The 25,278-nt window shown below is 45.1% G+C and overlaps 1 protein-coding gene across 6 annotated transcripts; it reads left to right on the plus strand.

Moving 5' to 3' along the window:
* Nucleotides 1-728: 728 nt before the first annotated feature.
* Nucleotides 729-23,851, plus strand: bicra (BRD4 interacting chromatin remodeling complex associated protein). Of its 6 annotated transcripts, none has more exons than XM_080428853.1 (14): nt 729-768; nt 4,097-4,142; nt 4,262-4,307; nt 5,234-7,321; nt 7,537-7,725; nt 8,943-9,572; nt 10,787-11,087; nt 11,179-11,276; nt 16,161-16,301; nt 16,413-16,447; nt 16,625-16,773; nt 18,405-18,499; nt 20,377-20,482; nt 20,842-23,851. In XM_080428853.1, the coding sequence occupies exons 2-14, from the start codon at nt 4,102-4,104 to the stop codon at nt 22,566-22,568; spliced, it is 5,646 nt and encodes a 1,881-aa protein (XP_080284979.1). In that variant the 5' UTR covers nt 729-768; nt 4,097-4,101; the 3' UTR covers nt 22,569-23,851. The 6 variants fall into 6 exon arrangements, with proteins under 6 accessions (XP_080284979.1, XP_080284976.1, XP_080284977.1 ...); XM_080428850.1 differs by having other exon boundaries at nt 750-768; nt 4,262-4,313; XM_080428851.1 differs by having other exon boundaries at nt 751-768; nt 4,262-4,313; nt 20,380-20,482.
* Nucleotides 23,852-25,278: the final 1,427 nt, after the last annotated feature.

A 25,278-nucleotide genomic window follows, 5' to 3' on the forward strand; every position in this document is an offset into this window, starting at 1 on the left:
CTTCAGTTTTCAGTAGGACTGTTGGGACTGTGGAAATATTCGCACATCCGCTTAACACAGATGCAGGTATGCTCATGAAACACTCTGGCTTAGGGGCCTGCCGCCCCGTGAGTCGTGAGATGAAAAAAGCCTGGGAACCTATGCTGGGAACGATAGGGCCCCCCTGAGCTCTTGGGCCCCTGGACCGAGGCCAGTAGGCCGGTTCGGTAATCCACCCCTGGTCAGATTCATAGAGGTCAGAATGTGTTCCCCACTGCAATACAATGCATATCAGCGAAGGAAGTTAACTAACGTGGCATAGAACAGAAATTGATTAAATGCATGTCAGTCCTGGTCATAAATTAATAATCATTATAATAATGTAAGCTGCAGTGTAGCATCAATGAGTGGAACAAGAACAGCAGTTTGTAACTTTGTCCATAGAAGAAAAACAAGCAATATTTATGAACTTGTGACATTTAGGAAAAACGTACAGAAAATGCATTTAATTTCATTACATAAACACCCAGCAAGTCGACGTGCTGGGTGTTTGTTATGTAATTAAATTAAATTCAACGCATTTCTGGGTGGTCGACAGACACACGACACGTCTTCTTCAACCAAGTGCAGCATTTTGGCCAAGCTTGTTGATGTTTTTTTTTGGTCAGGCAAAGGCAACGGCCTTCTGTTTGCTCGGGCCTGTGTAGTTTGGTTGGGGTCCTAGCACAGCACAGCCCCTGCGAGGCTGTTCCGGAGACCCCGCGCTTGCCTGCACCTCTATCGTCTCGGGTGAGTTTGTTATAATGTAGCTATTTCTCTGTTTAAATGTGAATAACCGCCGTTAAAGCTGCAGCATTTCTACCGCGTTGCAAGGCGCTCGCGAGCCTCCGCAAACGTGAAACGCTGGTGCCTCGCGCGGCGGCGACCGTTGGGTAAAAAACGGCCGTTATTTCCCACTCGAATTCCCAAGCATTACCCTTAACACCACTACCAACCAGCCTACCTACCTACCGCTCCACAGCAGAACAGAACAGTATCCCAACACTGACTCTGGTTCTGCAAGGAGACGCACACAGACATGACTGTGTTCACACGTTTAAAAAGGCGTTCCGGTCCGGGCCGAACCGTGCGAGACAAAGTGTGCGTTGTTCGCCGTCTCGCACGGTTGTTGTTGTTGAATGTCAACGGTCGGCACTGTCTTGTCTGGTTCCGTCTGAAATATTGTTGATAGCTTTAGCTTCTTAGCCTAGCTAGCTTTGCAAAGTTAGCCAAGCTAAAGCTAACGACATAATAATAACCCAAGATAGATGGAGCAAATAAGAGAACTAAAACGGGAAGAAGAAAACCATGCACGTTATTAATCGTAAAAAGGCCTCTATGTTGGGTATCTGGTTACGGAATGTGGCTTTATTCCCCCCCCGTCCTCACGATTTGACCGAAAATACACGCAGAGCTATTTGAAAACATTAGCTAGCTTTAGCGTGTTAGCAGTTTGCAGTGTCTTGACTTCCATTCATATCCTGCCTTACTACTGCTGAGCCCGGCGGCGGTGGCGCTCGCCGACAAGAACTGATTTGATCACGACGATGCGTTGGTTGTATTGCGTTGAAACATCAGTTCGTGTCGGCGAGCGACACCGCCGTGCTTCCAGTACCAGGAGTGTAAAATAGGGCAAAACCACAGCCATCACGTCGGGCCGAGTTAAACGCGCGGTTTCTTTGAGATTTTTGTTTTTGTATTTGATTTGATCGTTTTTGTTTTGTTTTTTGTTGTTTCCGTTAAAACCAGTTGGTTTGCCAGCTTGTTGATGTATGCCCATTAGCACTGTCTGCTGCCACTCGATCTCACAACAACGGTCAAATGTGGCCTGTTGCATTAAAACAGTGATTCTCAGCCCTTTTTTTTAAAAGGTGCTGTAAGTTATATTTTTTGGTTAAAACAAAAGTTTATTGTAAAACGTTAAAGTTTTATATCGTGATAGTAATCATCGCTGCAGAGTGTTTGTTCAGTACCAGTGGTCTCCCAGTCTCTCCAGCTCTCTTATACACAAAAATACAAAATACATTTCAAGTGGGTCACCAATTTTCATCCAGTCAGGAGAGGGAACCCATTTATAAGCTTCAATTTTAGTGTGCCAATTCCAATTTGTCTGCTCGGTTTTTTTAATCTCTTCCAATTTACTCATACTTTGCCCTGATGAAGACAAGTTGGTCAAGATATGTTGGCTTTTTTTTGCCATTGCTTTAATAAAGGTTTCTTAGTTTTACTTCTCTCTCCGGATGGTTGGTTTTTCGTGTGCTTGGGATGGGATCTCTCCTCTTCGTTTCTTCTATGTTTGCTATAGCTGATCCTAGAAGCACTAATAGTGCCTTTCACTAATATCCTATGAGCACCTGGTTGGTTTCTCTTGGGGTTTTTTTACCTCCAAGTTCTCTTGTTAATCCTGTAAATTCATTCTCCTGATTAGATTAAATTGTTATCCCAACCTGAAAATGTATTTTCTGTTTTACTATAGACCCGTTACTGAACAAACACTCTATATAGCATTGATTACTACGAGAATATATTAAACACTTATTTTAACAAAAGAATATCACTTTCAGCCCCTGTTAATTTCAAAGACCCCCAGTTTAATACACATTAACTCTTAAAAGTGCTAGTATATATTCACTCTACTCATTATTAGGAATATTTGACACATTACCTGTTTTTTTTCTATCTCTATTCTTGTCACATTTCCCGAAGGCAGCAAATGATGGGAGCTTCACCCACTTTAACATCTGTAAACCTGTGATGTAACGTTTGAAGTGTACGAATGGACATGATGAGGTCCATTTGTAGATTTTGTACACTCTCCGAGTTACAGACGAGGGTCTATTTGGTTCCTAACTATCACTCATTTCGCTAGGTACCCCCTAGAAAACCCCTAAGGACCCCACATTGAGAACCAGTACATTAAAAGATGATCCTGGTTCCTTTTTTCTATTTTAACTGTGTTAATTGACACTGGCGATAATCAAATGGTGGGGGACATCCAACATTTCTTCTCTCACTCTGTTTACATTGTACATGTATAAGAGCCACAGTCATCTCGATAAATAGTTTCAGGGGTTTCTTCTACACTAGAATGACACAAAGGCAATATAGTGCAGGCTGCCCATCTTACATTTTTTGTGAATATTTTCTGAAATATTGGAAGACCAGTAATCCTTCTTTGGGCCTTTTGTTGAATGAAATAGGTAAAAATGCACCAATGATTAATGTTATTACCTTAAAAGTCTGCGGGAGAAGGACCCTGACCTCAGGTTAATTCAATTCACATCCATATTGAATTGCATTCTTTTGGCCAACCATGTATCCATGTTGGTTCTGAGTAATTCGGAGCCAAGTCCACTGAGGCATACTGATGGGTTTGGAAAAGTATAAGTCTAATAATAAAGAGTTTGGTGATGTTTATTGATTGCAGTCTCCACGACAACCAGTTACTCATGACCCAAAAGTGGCAGGATCAGGAACAAACAAGTTAAATAGAGGAATGTTGTGATATTCTGCATCTCGGCTTAATACAACATTTAGATTTCTGTGTGAAATTGGTTGATACATTACCCACTGATTCATATGTTATTCTACATACAGTATACTGCATATACACACACACATAAAAATATCTAACAGTTGTATTAACACTGAATATAGCCATGATCTGTCAAAGTACTTTAGTTCTACCTGAACTTCTTTGGAAACCATCAATGTTGTGCAAAAAGTAGTTTTTCAGCCATTCCTCTGTGATAGCTGAAATTCTCTCTGAAGTTACAGCTAGAGCTATCAGTGTAATTTAACATCCAAATTAAGTTTGAAGCTTATCAGTGTCAAGAAAGACATGTCTTTTTTTTTATGAAAATAATTCTAAAACTCGCTGTACTATACGTGGTGCCCACTTAGGCAGGTAGGATATTCAACTACTTTGTAGTTAATATATCATTCAGACTACAGGGTTTGGTGTTGTTTATTGCGAGTACAACCTTTTTAATTTCCCGTATGTCTTGTGAAGAGTATAGTTTAATTCTCGAACAAGAAGTTTGTAGCATTTTAGTTTTTCTGTGCTTGTCTTTTGCAGTTGTCATGGATGATGAGGACGGCAGGTGCCTGCTAGATGTAATTTGGTACGTCATTGTCAAAACAAACACTGTCAAAACGGACACTAGTAACTTGTTTAATTTGCCCTCCCATTTGGGATAATTTATGGCACCCTGCTGAATCATGGTACATTTTGTCTTTACAGTGACCCAGAAGCTCTCAACGACTTTCTTCATGGATCTGAGACCCATGTGAGTGTAAGAGATCTCATATTGGACAATGTGGCATCCATTAGAGATTTACATTTACAACACCTGTGAATGCAATACGATGAAGAGGCTTTGTCCCATGTATTTTCCCTTTTCGTTTTTTTATTTTTCTGCTGGGGTTGACATGACACATTCCTATCGCTCACAGATTAGCCTTTGATACCCCCCACCCCCCTCTCCTGCGATCTTCCTCCCTGCTGATTTTATTTTTGTCTTACTATTCCATGGACTCTCTGCCTGTGGTTGTCTTTGCTTTTGGAGTGCACTCTATGATTTTCAACTTGAGCCTGCCTATCCCCTCTTATTAGCCTAATTCACCAAATGAGAAATGCTAACACTAACGCTTCCCGTCTCTGTGTTATTCCTGTTCTTTTGCTTCCTCTGCCCCTTATTTCTCCCTGTTACTTTCTACTTTGCGTTCTCTCGTTCGTGTCCTGATCCTTCTGGTTTTACCCTCCTTTGTTTGACGGCCTGTATGTTTCTCTGTCCTGGTGGCTTCCCCCCCTGCTGTCTTGGGTACCTTTTGGTTTCTGTCTGTCCTATCCTGGGTGGGTGTGTCTGTAGTTGGACACTGACGACCTTTTGGATGGTTCGGGTGACCCCTCCAGCTCGTTCTTCTCTACCGCTGGGGTGAGTAACATCCCCCAAAACCCCCTTCCTCCTGTTTTGTTTTTCCATCCATGTATGTAGCATGCACCTCCCAACCTCCTCCCTTTCCACTAACAAGCATCTACTCTCTGAGCTTTGATTGGCCATGGTGTGATTCCTCTCCCTCCAAAGTGTTTTTTGGGGGGACTTGCTGTGTTGACCTCTCTGACATTCAAGCAGCTCCACGCTTCTCTTCATTCCATTTCAAAGTTGCTGTTCACCCACTGCATGGTTTCACTTTTCTCCTCCCTGCGTTCCAGGGACATGTTCCGGAGGCACAGCCGCCAGTCCAGCTGTTGGCCAGCGAGCCGGCGGGCCTGCCCAGAGTCAGCGTGGACCTGGACTTTCTGGAGGACGATGACATCCTGGGAGGGTCCCCTGGCAGCGGCGAGGGCGGGAGCAACGGCATCGGGGCGAATCACGAGCCGTGTGACATCCTGCAGCAAAGCTTGGCCGAAGCCAACATCACAGAGCAAAGCCTGCAGGAGGCTGAGGCTGAGCTGGACCTGGGCTCCTTTGGGATCACAGGCCTCACGCAGGTGGTCCAGACGCTGCCTGACGCCAGCCTGTCTGGAACGGGAGGCACCGCTGTTGGAATAGGAGTCGGTGTTGGAGGAGCGGCCGCGATCTTCCCCGGATCGGGCCCCAGCTCCAGTGCTGCTCCACCCAATGCCACAGCCGACATGCTGGGGTCAGTGTTGGCTCACCAGGGCCTGCAGCTTCAACCTCAGGTCATGAACAAGGCCATTAGTGTTCAGCCATTTATGCAGCCTGTTGGCCTAGGAAATGTAACTCTTCAACCCATTTCAAGTCTCCAAGCTCTTCCTAATGGGAGTCAGTCTGGGCATTTGGGTATTGGACAGATTCAGGTTGTGGGCCAGCCCACAGTCATGACTATCAACTCGTCTGGTCAGCGAATCCTGGCCAAAGCCATGGGGGGCTACCAGCTGCACCAGCCTGGGCCAGAGGTATCAGGTGCAGGGACACAGGCTGGGCTCGGAGGCTCAGTTCTTAGCTCTGGAGGAGGACTTCAGATCCAAGGGGGCAAAGCTACCCTGGGATCTCCAGCTTTAAACGGACCGGCCGTTTGTGTCAGCAGCGCAAACAGCAGTAGCGGTGGCACTATGACAGCTACCACTGGGATTGTGGGCTTTGGCAGCACCCCTATAAGCGCAGGCATTGGACCCCAAACACAAACCCAAGGCCAAATCATGCAGAATGTGATCATCCAGCGCACACCCACCCCCATCCAGCCCAAACCCCCTCAGGGTGGAGCCATCCAGCCAAAACTGTTCAAGCAGCAGCCACCTCAGCCGGGGACCCAGCCTGTGCAGAATGACACCACCAAGCCTCTGGGGCTGCAGCAGATCCCCGTCTCTGCTGCTCAGAATGTAGCCTTCCTTACAGGCAAGCCAGGCTCTAATGTGGTTCTGAGCACACAGGCTGGAACACAAGGCCAACAGTTCCAACAGGCCCTGTTCAAACAGCAAGGAGGGCAGCCTTCAGGCAAGCCCCTCAGTGTGCATTTGTTAAACCAGCCAGGCAACCAACAGGCCTTTGTCATTCCCTCCCTACAGGGTCAGAACCACCAGTTTCTCTTGCCTCAGTTACAGGCAGGTGGGCAGATCTTGACCCAGCACCCTGGGGGTCACATCATAACAAGCCAGGGTCCTGGTGGGCAGATAATCACCAACCAGATCCTCTCCGCCAACCAGAATATAAACCTGGGTCAGGTACTGGCCTCACAAGGTCACGCTGGGGCCCACATCCTCTCCGGACCCATTCAGCTACAGTCGGGCCAAATGGGTCCACACACCCTCTTTCAAATGCCCGTCACGCTGTCTCAGGGTCCAAACCCGACCCAGAGCCACCCTGTCACATGTCACGCCCAGACCGTCATCCAGGGCATGCCCATCCAGAATTCCCTGACCATGCTGGGTCAGGTTGAGGGTCTGAGCCCCGCAGTCAGCCTGCAGCCGGCCCTTCATCAGCCCCAGGCTGGTGGCGTCCCCAGCAGCAGCAGCACTGGAGCGGCAGCCATGGCCCAGGGCCAGCCCGGCGACAGTGTCACAGTGTTGGGAAGCACAACAGACCAGGCGGCTCACGGACCCGGCCAGCAGCACTTGCCGCAGCAGGCCTCCATCCTCACAATGCACCCGGCTCCCTCCGTGTCCACGGCGGGCCCGATCCCTGCCTCCTCTCCGTCCATGACCGTGTCCACCTCGTCTGCTGTGACGGCGATGGGACTGGCCCAGGCCCAGCACAGCCCGGGCAGGGTGCTTTTCACCAACCAAGCCGGTTCAAGCATGATACTGAGCCAGGAGTCTCTGCAGATGTTCCTGCAACAGGTATTTAAGTCGCTTCTTGCATGTTGCTGTTGGTTGTTTACAGTTAACATTCACTAATAACAAAAATGTTTAAAATGGAAAAAGAAACATAACCTGCACGGAGTGATGTTGGTCTGACCTCTCTGGTTTACTATTTTACTTCCCCCTTCCCTCCAACCCCCCCACCCCCCCTCCCTCCGTCCCTCGTCCTGAATCGGTAAATGTACTCATGTCAGGAGCCGCAGCACCAAACAGAGAATGACTCGACCCCCTCTGTGGGCGTACCAGCATCTGTTATCGTCAGCGGCAACAGCGTCACTGGTCTGGCACCCTCGGTCCATGACAGCCAATTAGCTGACACTCGGGTGGGTCAGAGCCCCACCCTCTCCCCTGGCCCCTCCCACATGGCAACTGTGGTAAAGCAGGTAGAAAAGCCCCTTTACGCTAAGCCCCGCCCACTTGTTGCTGCCACTGCCGCCACTGTGTTAGGACATCGTTCATTCCAGCAATCTCCTCTTTCCTTCTCCCTCACTACTCTGTATGCCACTGCTTGTACTCTGCATTCACTCTTCACATTGTCCTACAGTGTTGTATAATCCTTAAGCTCACAAATTCCCTCTGATTTGTTTGCACCCTCTGTGTGTCCATTATTTGTGCAAGCATGCTCATTTATTTCCTCCTTTGTGCATTAAATGTTGTCTAACGTCATATTTCGAATGTCTAGCTATATGCAACTCATAGCATTCATTCATGAAAAGTCGCTGTCTATTATGTTCTCCTAACCCAAGTTCATCTTGAGTTCTTTCACTAATTTGGTTTATAGCATGTTGTTTCATTCAAAGCTGTGTGTTTCGTGAGAATTTACTGAAACATGCTTGTGCTGTAAAAGATCCATCCAAGAGTACTACTACTCAATCATCTGTTGACCACCTAGCTGTGTGATCATGTCCAGTTGACTCATTGTCATTAACTGCATCAGGCACCAGTGGCTGACCCATTGGAAATTAATCCACACTCCGCACACACTTGTCATTTAGACTCCTTGGCTACACTCTTTGCTTTCAGTTCCCTTAGACCACACCCCACCCTCCCACCCCGTAACCACTACCCGTGATCAGTGTAACAATCTCAGCAAACCAAATCACCCGCTTCCCCCCTCTTCCCTGAAATCTTCAGATCACCCTAAACTCTACCATCACAGACCCGCAGACCTTGACCTCTTGCTTGTGTCAGCTGTTTCCTTTTGGGGCTCAACAAATGATGATTGTTCAGTTTTAAAATGGAAAAAAATATGTAATTTTCTTCACGCGTTGGTCAAAATCATTTGGTTTCTGTTCTCTGACACATTTACATTAGCAGCTGCTAGTTTTTAAGGTTCAGTACTTTGCTTCTGTATTGTTTTGTGACATCTGTGCAGTTTTGTTGTTGATGTCAAGCACTTTGAGCGTCCATGTAGTTTTTTCTCCTATTTGTGCATGCAGGACTATTGTGTGATTGATTTTTGTTCTGGTCGATGTTCTACTTTCTCGTGTGTTCTGATGTTTCTGTTGTTGTTGTGTCTCAATGCCTTTGTTTTCTCTTAATCAACGTATAAACGTCCTCATGGTCAAACTGTCATGATGATGTGGCTTCATTCCTTCAGCTTCCCTCGGGCGGACATCAACAGACCGTGAAGATCCAGAGCATGTCCCCGTCGCCGACCCTTGCCTCTCACGCCTCGGCGCCTCCGCTGGCGGACAGTCCGCAGCCTTCGCAGTCTCCGCTGACCCTGGGCCAGCAGATCCAGTCCCCTCACCACCAACAGCAGTCTCGCCCCCCCTCACAGCCACAACCACAGTCTCAAACTCCCTCGCGCTCGTGCACACCCTCTTCACATCCCCCCCTCTTCATCGTTCACAACCAAATGCCCGGGTCCCCGCAGCCGGCCCCCCAGAGCCAGCCCCAGCAGACACAGTCCCAGCCGGCTAATTTTCAAGTCCAGCTCTTATCCCAGGTACGGCCGACCCCTCAGCTCTCTCCTTTTCAGCAAGACGTCCCTCCCACCTCGCGCTCCCCTAAACCACCTCCGGTGCCACCTACACAGCACCAGTTCACCACGCCCACTCCCAGTGCCCCCGTCGTTGCCACGGTGGTGAAAGGCCAGCTCCCCTTGCATGGCATGACGGCAGAGCAGCAGCACCACCTTCAGCTGGTCGGGGCTCAGATTCAGACGCTGTCCACCATCGCCCAGCCCACGCCTCAGCAGAAACAGCTGCTGGACAAGTTACACATGGTATTTGCCCACATTTTCATTTGAATATTTCCAGTGGTGGAAAGTAACTAGGTACATTTACTTAAGTACTGTACTTAAGTACAATTTTGAGGTATTTGTACTTTACTTCAGTATTTCCAATTTCCAGTACTTTTACTTCTACTCCGCTACATCTCAGAGGCAAATATTATACTTTTACTCCACTACAATTATTTGAAAACTTGAGTTACTAGTTACTTTTCAGATTTAAATTATGATATTATGAAACATGCATTAACCACTTCAGCCCTATTTTATACCTAGGCTATTTGAAAATAGCCGATCTACAAGCTCACAACGCGTCGCATCGCGACGCGTTGTGAGCTTGTAGATCTGCTATTTTCAAATATTTAGTACTTTTACTTTTGATACTTTAAGTACATTTTGATGCCAATACTTTTGTACTTTTACTCAAGTAAATTTTGAATTCTGGACTTTTACTTGTAACGGAGTATTTTTATATTGCAGTATTGGTACTTTTACTTAAGTAAAGAATTTGAGTACTTTTTCCACCACTGAATATTTCAGACATTTATTAAAGGACTATACCTGGGTCTGGCATGTTAAGCCCATACAACTCACGATATACTTGACGTTACTGCTGATCATTTTCCAAAGCATACCATAGTTTGTTGATTTGGTTTTCATTCATTACAGCACGGTATGAACATTTATTTGGTGACACTTAAAACTAGCTGGAGGGCTTGCCTGGAGGCTCAGCCAGCTAGTGCACAGACCATGTGCCGTGATTCAGGACCGTGGCCGCTAGTATCACGGATTCGGTTTCAGTTACACCCTTGGTAATCCATCACACAAAATTTCACAATGCCGTTATTTTCTGTCAAAGTCCTGCTGCCGTTGCATTCGAAATTTGAATGCATTTTAACATGCAGATTGATTTGAAAAGTTAAGCTGCAAATAGTCCCTTTGATAAAAGATTGATTTACATATCCAATTCAAATGTCTGTGTATTCTGAACGGCTCAGTGATGTTTAGCCAACATTGACTCAATATTGAATTGTTCTGGTAAGTTGGGTAAATTGCCTGTTTATGTAAGATATATTTCAAAACCTGTAATTAGACGATGTTTACTGGCGGTGGCTAATCACTTTTATATTCTACTTTTCTACCCTGTGGATTACCGTTCCGTTATGTCAAATAGCTTGAACAACTCTTCCATCATGGTTTTCTTGCAGGTTCAGCAGGGCATTCTCTTGCAGGTCAAGCAACAAGTCCAGCCTCAGTCTCAACCTCTTGCACAACCACAGCCGCAGTCCCAACCCCAGTCTCAGCCCCAATCGCAACCTCAGCCCCAGTCGCAACCTCACTCCCAGCCTCAGGCTCTGGCTCAGCCACCTCTGGCCACAAGTCATTTAAGCATCCAGCAAGATGTGCCTGTTGAAAAGGTGATAATACAGTCAGCCAGTGCAGGTGCACCCAGTCAACTTCCTCCAGTGTTGCAGCAGACCTCAGTGCTGGTCAAGACTCCTGTCACAGGTAATTTGTAGTATATTACTCATAAGTACCAAATCAATTCATCTCCTACACTTATTAATTATCTGCAATGATGTGATGATTCTTGTTCTAGCATCAAGTGACCTACAGATATTCTCTGGCATCCAAGGACCAATTGGAACAATGGTGAACCAGACTGTCACTCCCGCTAGCCTTACACAGCCTGTACAGGTGGGTTATGTCACACAATATGGGGCGACACTAGAATTGATGTTAACTACTTTCAACCTGTTGTCCCCGTTTTTGGCTTGTCACTCCAGGCGAAATCTTTTCAAACATGTTCATAAATCTACAAGCTGTTCACAACATATAACATTGTCTTAAGCTACACTATGTACCTTTTGTAAGTAAATACAATTTAGTTTTGACCACAACTACGGTGGTTGTATTTGGTCTCCCTGCTCTTCTATTGAGAAATGTTGATCCGGTGGTCTGGTTTGACCACTACTGGTTGAGAAGTGGTACTGCCTGAAGATCAAAATAAAATTTCTCCCGTAACCCATTGAGACCTGAAGCCGATTCTAAATGTCTCCTAAATCCCAACAGTTTTCTGAAAAACGTATGTTTCTATATCAGTGGTGCTCAATCTTTTTCATGCCAAGGACCCCCAAAATGATATGCATTTGGCCGCAGACCCCCATCAAAATATTTTGTTCCAGGGACCCCCCAGAAGCAAAGATTTGAGTTAAAAAATGGTCGCTTTAAAAATATATATATTCAAAGATTTGCACACATTTTCACGATTTTTCAAAAATAGCAGATCTACAAGCTCGTAGCGCGGCAATGAGCTTGTATATCTGCTATTTTTGAATAGCCCAAAGTGTAAAATAATGCTTTTTAGCTCAAATCTAAAAATGACACAGTTCCAGGTCTTAATGGGCTAAGAGAGTAGGGATGCTCTAATTAGTCTAATAGCTCAGTACAGGGTTCGAATCTTGGGTGCAGAGATCTCCATATATGGGTATAAAAGGGACACGGGTAGACAGATATCTACATATATGGGCACAAAAGGGACAACCAATACTCTGAAAAAGTACAACGGGTACTCTGACAAATCCCTGACACTATGACTCAAGACATATTGGTTGGATCGGCGGTGCAACGTAGGTGTTAGGGCCGTTTAGCAGCCCGATCTCTAGTGGAAGTACATTTGTGGCAAATTTTGCGATGTGAATTTGCAATTAAAATCTTTATTGATGTCCTGATCTTTTAGATGGAATCTCTGAACCGATCAAGACTTATTTTTACCCCACTGCTCTCCATTATCGTCAGCTGTCATATAACTGGATATTATCCACAAATTGTGGCAGAGAGGCAGAAATCTGTGTTTACTGTTTAGCAGTGATTCACATATCTGCAGTGTGTTGATATTTTAAAGGGAGAGTCCAGCCAAACTTTGCCTATCTTTTCCAACCACAGCGATCATCTCATAGTTTGAGTTTAGAGTGCTGACGATCTCATGCATGAGCAAACAAGCAGATTCTGTAAAAAAGACGGCTATAATTAAGAAGGTACAGTCAGCCTACGGAACGGGCTAGCGCCATTGACAATCATGGGAGCCTAAACTGGAAATAAAGTCGGCGAAAATGTTCTCCGTCTGTCTGCAACACAAAGCAGAACGCACGCGACGCAGCTCGTCTGTGATCTGTTGGGGCGGGGGGGGGGGGGGGCAGCCGAGCAGGAGGTGACTGACACACATGGCTAATATGAATACCACGGTGATTTTAGCATTAAATAAGCTCCAGGTCCAGTATGGTCTAGAGACCCTGTCGGACCGGATCCAATACATTTGAATTGTCCGTTCGTTTTTTGACCGGGTCCAGTTTGCCTCTGTCCCGTTTCGGGACAGGTCCACTTATCCACAGGTCCGTTTTGGAGTGGGTCCGGTCATTTAGAATGTTTAAAAAAAAATTGGACCGTGCTACCCTCTAACGTGCATTCAAATCGTTTTTTTTTATGATTGCGACTTTTGTCAGACAATCGGCTCAGGAATATAAAAGAAGACATTTAACACGTTGTTTTGGAACCTTTGTTTTTGGACATGCGTACTGCAGTATGTAATATTATATCTAAAGAGCACAGAGGGCGTTTCTGCCTCGGCTGTCATCGCGAGACTGTGTGACAACGAGACTGACTGTAAACAAATAAATAAACATCAACACAGAATTGATTGTGTTGAATAGCTCCGAGTCTGTGTAGAACCGACCGAAGGAGCAAGCAAAGTAATGTAAGAGCCCTGTCCTGGACTTTTTGGTACTGCACAGCCAACCACTGTGACTGTCGTGAAAAGACGCGTTAGATAAGACAAAACAATATGGCCAGTAAAGAACATAACATTGCATCTGAAGACTGTATTGACTTGATCATACTTCATAATTGTCATGTATCTTTCCTCTGTCCATTCCTAACCCAAATGACCAATGGTCAATGGTAACTAAGTACATTACTCAATACTATACTTGAATACAATTTTGAGGTACCTCTACTTGAGTATGTTTTCAATGCTTTATACTTCTTCACTACAGGAAAATATTGTACTTTTTACTTTTTTTTGAAAATTAAGTCAGTAGTTACTTTTGCAGATTTACATTATTACAAAACAAACATTAACCAATGAATCCCTATTTCTGCTTAATCTGTTCAAAAATAGCTGCCATTTTGAAAAGATTTTGACAAATGTTGTAAGCTTGAAAAGATTTGTGAAATGGGACACAATGAATACTATTACTTTAGGTACTTATATTTTTATGCCAATACTTTGGTATTTTTACTCAATATTGCTACTACTAGTTAAACTACTATACATTAGTACTTCTTCCACTACTGCTGACATATTGTAGCCCTATGATAGGCTACTGTGCATATCGTTGCTGTCTGGCAGAAACCAGCTAACGCCATTTTTCCGCCTATGCATTGTTTTCCCCATAAATCAGTGCTATTGAACACCCTTTACGTCTGTGTTGATTAAAAAAATATTGAACCAATGAAAAGTATTAAAAAGCGCTTCTGACAAAACCAGCTAACTCCATTGGATCCTCAAACTTCATGCTAAACCAGCTTAGTCCACCAAAGGGGGGTGGAGTTGCTCCATGCTCCACCCCCTTTTGACCTCAAACCGCATTATGAACCCCATTCAGCTGTTCTTATCAATGATGAACAAAAGAAAAACCTCCTAACTCCTTTTGTTTTTGTCATTTCCTGAGAAATGAACATTTTAGCTGGTTTCTGCCGGACAGCAGAGATATGATAGATTGAATATATACCACCTCTGCAGATCAGACCATAAATTAATTTCATGATATTTATACATTTATATTTATATATTTAAAAATATTTCATAATTTACAAGATAGACTACTTACTTTGTTGCCCGTTCACTATCGGTTTCCTTTATACCTAAAGGTCTCATTCAGAAACAGTTTTTGTTCATGAGCTGGTCCTCTGGGCTCTCATTGACTCCAATGCATTCCACCGAACTCCCGGCTGCAGTTTGGCTCCCATGGTGCGACAAATCTGCCGGCTGGAATTGCATGATAGCGAAAATGACGTTCCTTGTCCGTACCTTCTTTTTATACACCTTGAACAAAACAAGGAAGTGAAGTCTGCCATCTTGAAATACTTTAATTACAGAAATGAAAGCAGTCAACAGCCACTCCATCAAGCCCATATTGTATTGGTTTTTCACCAACCTTAATGGGCTTGAATTGTGCAAGTGTATTATCTATCAGGACTCGGTATTTGCAGATAATCAATATTTAAAGGGTTAGGGTTAGGATCGTTACACCTTGTTAATGTAGCACACCGCTTTTTCCATCACTTTATGACAGATTCATACCTAAAGCATTATATCTTATCTACTTCATCTTGCAGGGGAGTCGCATGCCAAAAAGAACAAAGTAGTCAGAAAGGACAAGTGATACTGTAGATCTACAAGCTTACACCTACAAGCTACCTGCCTACCTACGTGTGGTGTAGGTAGGATTGTAGATCTGCTCTTTGTACACGTCACAATTGTACTACAGTATAAACCAACTAGGCTGAGCATGTTTGGGGCTTTGCTAGCCTGGTTCCATACCATAGACCCCGCCCACTCTCTGAGTGGACTGCCTCTTGGTCTAGAGTTGTAAATGGGAACCTAGGACTTCTCCGGTACAAAATGTATTGTCCAATGAGAGTCGGAAGTGGGCGTGGGGATCCCTTAGGATTGGTTTAGGGAAACCTCCCCTTGTAATCGCCTACGCTGGAGCCAATGTCAGACTGAAGCTCCACGCAGCTTCAGGCTGATAATCAGGTTAGGGCTTTGCATCTAGTAACCCTACCTAATCAGCTTTTTTGTTTTTGTTCTCGTTTACTGTTTATGATGCCAAGGCAATCACTTGCCTGCAATGTACGTGTCACCAAGTTCTTCCATCACTTTCCACTGCTATCTCTATGTCATTGACCGTCGCAGTGCTTGTATAATATCCACGACTGTATGAGTTCGGGTCCCTGTTTTATTATGGTCAATTGGATCCGGGTTGGTTCAGATTATATTACCTCGGGTCCCGGTTCTGTTTATCATATGTAATACCCAAGTGGATCCAATAAGACACATACTCGGCACTGATCAGGAGAGAAACGCATGAAGTGCTTTGTAACTTGCATGATGATTTAGGCTGATCTAGGATCACATTACTGCAGCGCAAAGAGGGAAGAAAGTTGAAAGTGCTTCAGTAGGCAGCAGCCTCTCTGGAATGAAACCACACTGACTTGTTTTCATTCCCGCACATCCTTAATACCTTGCTGTCATAGATAAGATCAGCAAATACAGAACTAGAAATATGAAGTCACTGATAAATGTAGCTTATTAGTCAAATATTTTCTTACATTCTTTCTTTCGCATGCCCTCAATTTTAATCCTGTAGTTTGTTCTCATCAATTGTTCAGTTAATTTGGGTGTTGTCTATTGCAAAAATCAGGTAGAGGTCAACTAAAATGAAACTAAAGAACTTCACATACTTAAAGTAAAGAATATAGACCGTCTGGATTCAAATCTCTTGCACCATGTCTCCACAGGGCCAGCCAAAGCCAGGGGTGATCAGTTCAGTTGGAGGGGTGACTCTGGGGCAAGGCGGGGTGCAAATCCAGGTGATGGGCACACAAATGGCCGCTCCGCAGCCCCCTGCCCCAGTACAAACACAGGTATGGCTGTTTCTTGTTTCTCTGCTGTGCTCGTGCATGTTTTGAAACCCTCCATGAATGCAACTCTTTTAATTTGAACGCTGGACTGAACCATGATATCTGTTGCTCACATCACAGACATTGAAGATGCCTTTCAGTGCGGAGCCCAGTAAAGAGGCAAGGTGTGTATAAGTTGGTCATTTTAATGAGCTATTTGTATACAGCAAAGCAATACTACAGAGCTCTTGGAACATCATAGAAGAGCATTTTTTATATAAATATTACATAATAAATTAAGAGGTTAAAATCCATTAACAATCTCTTACTCTCTTTTAAAACATCGTTGGACATGCGTTCAGGATGCTGGAGCAGCTGAGGAAACAGCAGGGCTCAGTGCTTCACCCAAACTACGTCGCTCCGTTCCACTCTTTTGAAGACACACTGCATAGACTGCTGCCTTACCACCTGTACCAGGGCACTGCCAACTCCCCTCAAGACTATCAAAGAGGTAAGAACTCATACATGTCATTCAGTACAGATAACACAAAACCTAAAGCTTAAAGTTACTTAAATTAATAAATGTACCTTTTATTTAGCCATACATTTTTTTTAATTGTAACCAATCTGTATGGTAGAGTATGCTTATTTTATAGTTTATTAGTAAGTTGTTTATTTTTGTTTTGTGAAGCGTTTTGGGTACTATGAAAAGTGCTATACTGTATAAGTGTGATGTATTATTATTAGTGTGGTTGCCCTAACAGGGCAACCAGACTATAGTACTTGATGAACTTTATTCTTTCTAGATAAACAATACTTTGGACCGCATCTCCTCCCACAGTTTATCCCCCAATGTTGTGCCATATCTCAAAATGACCGTCTTGACCTGGAATCGTGCGCTTGTATTTTGCTAAGAGATTGGTGAAATAGTTTAATTGATATTGATTTATTAGTGCATTAAATTTCCCCATCCGCTTTAATGTAAAAGTGAAAAAACTCAAATTCAAGTATTTTTTTCTCTGAAACCGTAAGAGCTAGAGTTACCAGATTTGGTGGGGAGGTTCATAATTTAGTCCGAAATTATTGATATAATAATTACACTAATCGGCCACATGGTGGCGCTATAACAGCGCCCTTTACGTTTTGGCCTATAACTCTTGAACCGTAGGTCGTAAAATCAAAATGTCTTTTTCCCTGGATTCCTTGGGTCACTACGCATCTCCCCATATAGGCCACGCCCATTTGCGTCTGGATAGATTTTCCGCCATTTAGAATTTTCTTCAAAACACACTTTTTGCTCCTTTTCCTACAAATTTTGTCCAAATCTCACACAAATCGGTACAGGTCATCTATGGACCCATGCGATAAATCTATCCAAACGGCATTTTGATAGTCCTTACCGTTCGTCCGTAATTGGCTTCCAAAGTTAGCGGGAGGAGCCCGTTTTACCAAAAATGCCAAAAATCACGAACGAAACGTCCAATCGATCCCAAATTTGAATCACATGTCGAGGGTGGTTTACTCAAAGAATCCCCAAAAGCATTTCCACTTTGACCCATAGGGGGCGCCACAACTGTGCAAAACGTAACCGTTTGATGCAAAAACATGATTTTTGGGGGGATCACTCCTCTCAAATTGAAAAGCAGGTGATCTCAGGAGTGACATGACATGACGATGTCATTGGCCCGCTACATTTGTGGGAGGGGCTTATTTATTTTAGTGGGAGGGGCCTATTTCTTCAAATCAAAACGCCATGTATCACGAACAGAGGATCCAATCAGCACCAAATTCGAATGGTACGTCACGCGACCTCCGACGGTATTCCTCCAAGCATATTCCTCAAGTCCGGGCGGCGGCAACCTGTGACCGGCGACGGCGCAACCACACTTTGCAATTTCTCATAATTGCGACGCGTCTAGTTATTATTATTATTATTACGTTTAAAAAAAAGTACAATATAACTAGCATATCTTGGAGGTGGTCTCCCTACTCTGGTGTCAAGTAGGAGAAGTAGTAGTGCCTGAAGCTTATAAGCACAACATCTCCCTTGACCAAGCGAGGATTGAATCTTTGAGCAGTTAGATGTTTGGTCTCCCAAGCAGGAGACCTGTGTTCATATCTCTCTTTTCCCATTGTGTCCAGTGGACAGTGAGTTTGAGAGTGTCTCCTGTCAGCTGTTGAAGAGGACGCAGGCCATGCTGGATAAATATCGCTACCTGCTCTTTTCAGAATCCAAGGTAAATTTATGACACAAATACCTTTTTTTATTTATTTTGTCGTGCTGTGCAATATATAGAGTTCTTCAATATAGGTTACAGGTAACATGCATGGAAGAACGTGTCTTATATTATATATTTAATTGACAATGTCAATGAATATAAACAGAAAACGTTTTTTTTCTGTTTATATTCTGTTATCGAGTCTGTTTATTTTAACTCTCTCAGTGCCAATGAAAAAAAAAATTTATTGCGAACCATGCCAACTTTTTTCTTTTTTTTTTTCAAAGTAAAAAAAAAGTGCTTAGGAGTGGATGGAGCTGCAAATCTTCAGATAATGATATCTTGGGTTCTGAACACTTATTAAAAAAAAAAAAAAAAACATTATCTTTTTATTTTTATTTTTTAAACTCTGGATTTCTCGTTCTGGCACTGAGGGTATAACCCTAAAACTCGGGATAACTCGGGGTCTGGCACTGAGAGAGTTAATATGTGATCATATGGTGTGCTCAGAGTTCTGACTAATAAACATTTTGAATTGCGTAAATGGAAGGTTTAAAAATATAAGATTCATAACACTTTCCTGTACCAAGGTTTAAAACTACAGATTACAATTATGAATCTTAAGAATAATTATATAAATTCTATGATAAGCAATTATTTTTAAGGTTTATGGCTGAAAAACCTTGATGCACATTAGGGGTGTTAAAAATGGATAGTTTAGCAAACGGTTAGCTGACACCATTATTCGGTTATTATTAACGGATATTAAAAAATAAATTTTTATTATGATTAATTAGGCTCTATTTTAACACATCAGGTGCCAGCATTTTTTCATAACAACTTACCGTGGGTGCCAGCATTCTCCCCATTGATTGCGCTTTGCTGTTTAAAGCTCTAGACTCCACGACCAGCAAATCCACGTAAAAAAAGCATCCATTCATGTAGCGCGAGGACCCTGGCTACAGCCTGGAACCATAACATTTCACTCGCAAGTTACAACCGGGACGGATCGCGCATGAGCGGTTTTCCACACCGGAAACAGATTCGGAGATATAGGCGTTTTAAAGAAGGAAATAGACAGGAAGCGGATGGAAGCCATGTTTTTGTTTCCGGTGATCCATTTGGCCTATCCTTCTTAGGATCACAATGGGTACTCCCAGAGCTGCTCTAGCCCCGCCCGTGTGGAGAAAAACGAAAAAAACAAAAAGACTGAAAACACGGTTCAGACCGTGAACGGCACCAGAGCGCTACTATGTGAAAACACGGTCCAGACCGTGATCGGCACCCGATGTGTTAACAATGATAATTGCATTGTAATAAGTGCCGCTTGTAGATTAGTCTACATATATTTGTAATGGAAGATTAAGATGTCAACGTGTTCTGGTGTCAATCTAGTGCGCAGTACGGTTCACTGCTTAGAACAGCTGATCTGAAGGACGTTAATGTCATAGGAGCAGCCACATCACGTTCTTCTTTGCATACCCATCTGTGCATAATGGATCGCTTGGATGCATTTGTGATTGTATTTTAAGTGATTTTGCATATTGTTTGTGCTGCTGTTGTATTTGAGCATTGTTTCACAAAGTTTACATGCAACTCTGTCATTGTCCTTTTTTAAATGGTCTCAAACAGAGCTGCACTTTTTGCGTTTTTATTTTCTCTTGCTCTCTCTGAACCAGTTCACCTCACAGTGTGAAAATGCGTATTTATTATTTAGAGAATTCACCAATAAGCCATTCTGATATTTTTTAATAAACAGCTAACTGAATGACAGTTGACATCCCTAGTCAATGTAACATTGAACAGCAACATGAAGACATAGATGTACTGTTGTAGTTAATCACTTTGAAGTCATGATCCAGCAGCACTAACGGTGTGTGATGTTTGAACCCGAGCAGAGACTGGGTCCCTCGGCAGAGATGGTGATGATTGACCGCATGTTCATTCAGGAAGAGAAGATTGCTCTGAACCAGGATAGGATACTGGCCAAGGAGAGACCAGGTGAGCAGACCATGCCTACACAAATTGTGAGTTTGGATAAATGAAACTGGGATTTTTGTCTGACCCCCTAGAGGACCGGAGGTCCGGGGCGAGAACACTTTCTGTCACACTTTCTGTCTGGCGAGAACCAATCAAATCATGGTTAAAGAATTTCTTTAACCAATCACATCGCAGGGTGCGACAATAGAAGGGTGCCTACTATTGGGGTGCGAGACATAAAAGACGATATCCCTTGTATCAGCAAATACTCACTGTAATACAACAGTATCAGAGAGGCAGTATGAAAAGAATTGGCTGATACAGATATTCACTGTGATATTGACTGATACACATCCCTCCCTCTCTCTCTGTGATTGCAGAGGAGTACGTGGCGAATTCACGGATATTGGAGAGTGTAGCCGCCTCATCTCAGCAACTGCCTTCCCTTGCTGAACCCGGCGCCAGGGTTGCAGCAGCCCCTGATGTGGCGCCTGCAGCTGCTGTCCCTGTCCCGAGTGTTGTTCCAATCTCTGCTCCAGCACCTACACCAACCCCAGCCCCGGCAGCCTTCCCCCCTACCAAGCTGGTAATTAAGCAGGGTGGTGGATCGGCATCCGTTTCCTGGTCGAGCAGCTGTTCTCCAGCCCCAGTCACAGGGAGCAGGCCGGCGGCCTCACCCGCCACCAGCCAAGCCGCCTCCTCCTTTGGCCGTGCCCCTCCAGCTTCATCGACCTTCTCGTCGTCGTCCGCCTTTTCCTCACGATCGGTCGACGATGACGACGCCCTCCCACAGCGGACCAGCAAGCCGCCCATGAAGACCTACGAGGCCCGCCGACGCATCGGCCTCAAGCTGAAGATCAAACAGGACCAGACGGGCTTTGGCAAGGTGGTCCATAACACCGCCTTAGACCCGGTCCACACGCCTCAGCCTCAACACAACGCCCAGCCCCCGCCTCAGAGCAACGTGCCGCCCCCAAAGCCACGGCCGGTGCCGCCTCCCGCAGCTTCCGTCATCAGAACTCAGTCTCCGGCGAGTGTGGCTGCTCCGTCGTCAGCCGCCAGCACAGCAACCACTCAGTCCAACCCTCCTCCGCAGCAGAGAGGCAGCGCTGACCCCAGCACAGCCTCATCGTCCTCTTCGTCCCACACCTGGTCTTCATCCACCCCCACGTCGTCCTCGTCCGCCTCCACCACTCAAATGAATGGCACGCTAGAGCACCACGATGCAGGCGGAGTCAAGCACAACCCCGCCTCCACCTCCACGCCCTCCCAGACCACTTGTCGCCTCCCCCTCCGTAAGACGTACAGGGCAAACGTCAGCCCCCGGGTCCGACCTGGCGTGCCCGGCGGAGGAGGGGACGAGAGCCTGCCCTACCCCAGACCCACGCCCTCTCCCCCCAAACGCGAGGCCTCTTCCCCCCCCTTAGAGCGGACGGTGATAGCCAGTGTGAAGGTGGAGAAGAGGAGCAGGGACACGGAGCCCGGCCTCGACAGCGGCGGCAGGCTAGGTAACTCCATGCAGGGCCTCGACAAGGTAGATGATGTGTTCAACCGTAGCCTCAAATCGACACACCATCACCTCCCTCAGCTAGCCGACAGAGACGAGGAGGGCATGGGGAAGGAGACGCACACGGACAAAGAGACGGACATTAGTCGATATAAGCGAGCTGGCGGGAAACACCGGCAGAGGGCTGGCGGAACGTTTAGAATGGACCAGCATGCACCGGGGCCTCCCTCCCCGGAGCCGTCCCGCACGCGTGACTCCTCGCTGCCCGCCAAACGCTGCAAGTCGGACTCCCCCGATATGGACAACGCCAGCTTCTCCAGCGGTAGCCCCCCCGATGACTCTCTGAACGAGCATCTGCAGTGCGCCATCGACAGCATCCTCAACCTACAGCAGGGGCCCTCGGGCCGTCACCTCAAAGGGGCCGGCGGCAGGCTGCCCCACCAGCACCAAAGCCAACGCCCCGGAGGCTCGGCCGCCTCGTCCCACAGACCCACCATCCCGCCCCCCTCTTCCTCCTCTTCCTCCTCCCTGGCCCCACACCCTCAGGTGGGCGGTCGCGGGCATAATGGCAGCCTGGTGCCACAGACTCATGGTAGATAACAGCCCCTCAGCCCCAGGATGGACTGACAACTAAAGGGGACTGAATGAGAGACGGACGTAGAGAGAGTGTGTGTGTGTGTGTGTGTGTGTGTGTGTAGGGGGGACAGGGAGAGACACTGTGAAAACAGTATCACTGTACTACTCTGCCAAGCTCTGTTGGCTTTCGTTTGTCCATATTGAATTGTCCAGACATTTCCTTGTCATTTACAGCTCAAATCGCACGCTCCCGGGCGGATGAAGGGATAGGGAGGGTGAAAGGTCATTGCCGCCTGGCGGTCTCGTATCTGCGGACGGTAACCGCATAATTGTGTTCTCTCGTCTGCCAACGAGTAACGAGATGAGTTTGTCTTGAGGTTTGATGTTGTCATGTATTTGTTTTCATTTTTCACTCTTCGTTTCATTTAGTTTTTTCCTTTTACGCCCCTGTATTCGTACATTCCTATGGTGGTCTTGAATGCCAGTCGCTCCACATCAGACGGCCCCCTTCCCCCCGGCAGCTCTGAAGAACAGGGCAAGAGGTCCCAACAGCTCCCCTTTCACAAGGTTTTCACAGATCATAATGATTCATAATTATTTCTCGTATCACTCGACTGCCCAGCGTGACACTGTTGATCAAAAACACAATTGCTTGTGCCTCCACCCTCAAATGACATTTTGTGTCAGCACTTCACGTACATGTTACATTAATTTTGTTTGTCAGTATCAAACTGGGCTTTGTTTTTTTTTTACTGTGAAGTGGTTTTATAGTGTGGCTGATCGCTGGAGCTGTAATGTTACTGTGACACCACGGTGTAAATGAAAATGTAATAATGAAATTCATTGATTCATATTCATTGATTCATATTTTTTCTTCCCAAGGTCCATGTTTTAATCCCCACAAACCCCAATCTCTCGACCTTCCTTGGCAAGGGAACAAAGTCTGCACAGGACTTTTGAGTTTCAGTCAGCAGGGGGCAGGCCTGTCTGTTAAATGTCTATGTTTTTCCCCCTCTCATTCTCACTCTTAATTTCCTCCATTCTTTTTCTGTCACTGTCTCCCGCCCACCCCCCCCCCACCCCCTCTCCTACGCCTGACAGACAATTCAAACAAACACAGCAAGAGCATCATGTGTGGAGGGATGATGATGGACAATAATAATGTACAAAAAAAAGACCGTAAGAGAATTTGAAGTATAGTATTACAGATTAATTTTGTATTGTATTTATTGTGTATAATGACACTTTTTAAAAAGAAATGTACATTTAGTAAAACTGTAAATTAAACCTTGCTTCTTTTATGAAAATGCACCAGGTCTTCCTCAGTGTTTCATGTCAGTGACATGCGGTGGTTTTTGAAAGACCTTTCCTGTCATCGCTGTACATACCACAGGATGAGTAATGATGACAGAGGTGTTGGACAAGAAGCTATGAGAATGGGAGAGGAGAGGGGAAGGTTAACCACTTAAACCCTAAATACTTAGTTGAGCGGAGTCCCCCAGGCCTATATACTAGGCCCCTTCCTGTTTTTGCTCTACTCTTAAAAATCTTCACAGAAAATAGCCTGTCTACAAGCTTGTTACAGGTCACTATTTTGGTCGAATGTTCCCACCAGAATAGGCACACTAGTGTTCACGTGGTAGGGTTTTACCAATGTGTCCATTTGTTAATGATAATCAATATTGCTATCACTAATACTGATAAATACTTTGATCGAAAACCACAATGCCCCCCCCCCCCCCCCCCCCCCAGTGTGAGTTTTAACATGGGTTTCAAAGGTCTGTTTCACATGATATACCGTGCATAAGGCTTTCCCACCTTACTGAGAGTTTAATTCTTGGGCACATAAAGAATCCTTGTATCTATTTGCCATGATAATCAAAACTTACAAATGTCTGCTTTTGGCACTAAGACTGTCTGTGTCTGCTCTTTACACCTAACTGGACATTGGCCAAAGGGTGGCACAAGAGGAAAAGCCATGGTGTCGCCAAAATCAGTAGGGTTCATCCTGGAATCTGCCTATTAGATTATGATATTTTGTATGAAAATGTCATCTTGGGAGGGTGGTGCTAGAAGATAGGTCATGGGGTCACTGAAATAGAGTTAAGGTGGTTACACACCGGCGAATATGCGAATATACGCAAAATTCAGACTCGTTCCGAATAATTAAAAGACGCTTTTTTCGCTCCGCGAAACTGGTGTGGAAGCTTGCATTGACTTTATAAGGTTTTTAAAAAAAAACGTAATATTCGCATGAAAAAAATCGCCCCGGTGTGTAAGGACCTTTAGACTTCTAGCAAGCATGAATGCAACTTTAATGGCAATCAACACATTAGATTTTGAGATGGGCAGGGCTAGATTCTAGGTCATGGTGTCGCCAAGATTAATATAATACATCCTTGCTGAGTGCATTAAGTTTCATCGGAAACTGCCAATTCAATTTTGAAGATTGAATGGGCTGGCGCTAGAGGAAAGGCCATTGGGTCACCAAAACCGGTAGGGGCCATCTTCTGGAGAGCACGTAGGTGTACATAAAATTCCATGGCAATCCGGCCAGTATTTTTCAAGCTATGTTTTGGAACAAAGTGGTGAATGGACCGTCATTCTATCAGCTTTCCAAAACTCATGTCTTGAGAGATTAGTTGGACCATGGCAAATGAGTTGTAGTGAATAGCCAGCAGGTGGTGCATGGAAGTGGAAAAGCCCAGCTGGCTCAAGTGCTAGGCATGCCTAG

This window comes from Gymnoscopelus braueri, assembly GCF_963280865.1.
Source record: "Gymnoscopelus braueri genome assembly, chromosome: 5".
Lineage (NCBI taxonomy): Eukaryota > Metazoa > Chordata > Actinopteri > Myctophiformes > Myctophidae > Gymnoscopelus > Gymnoscopelus braueri.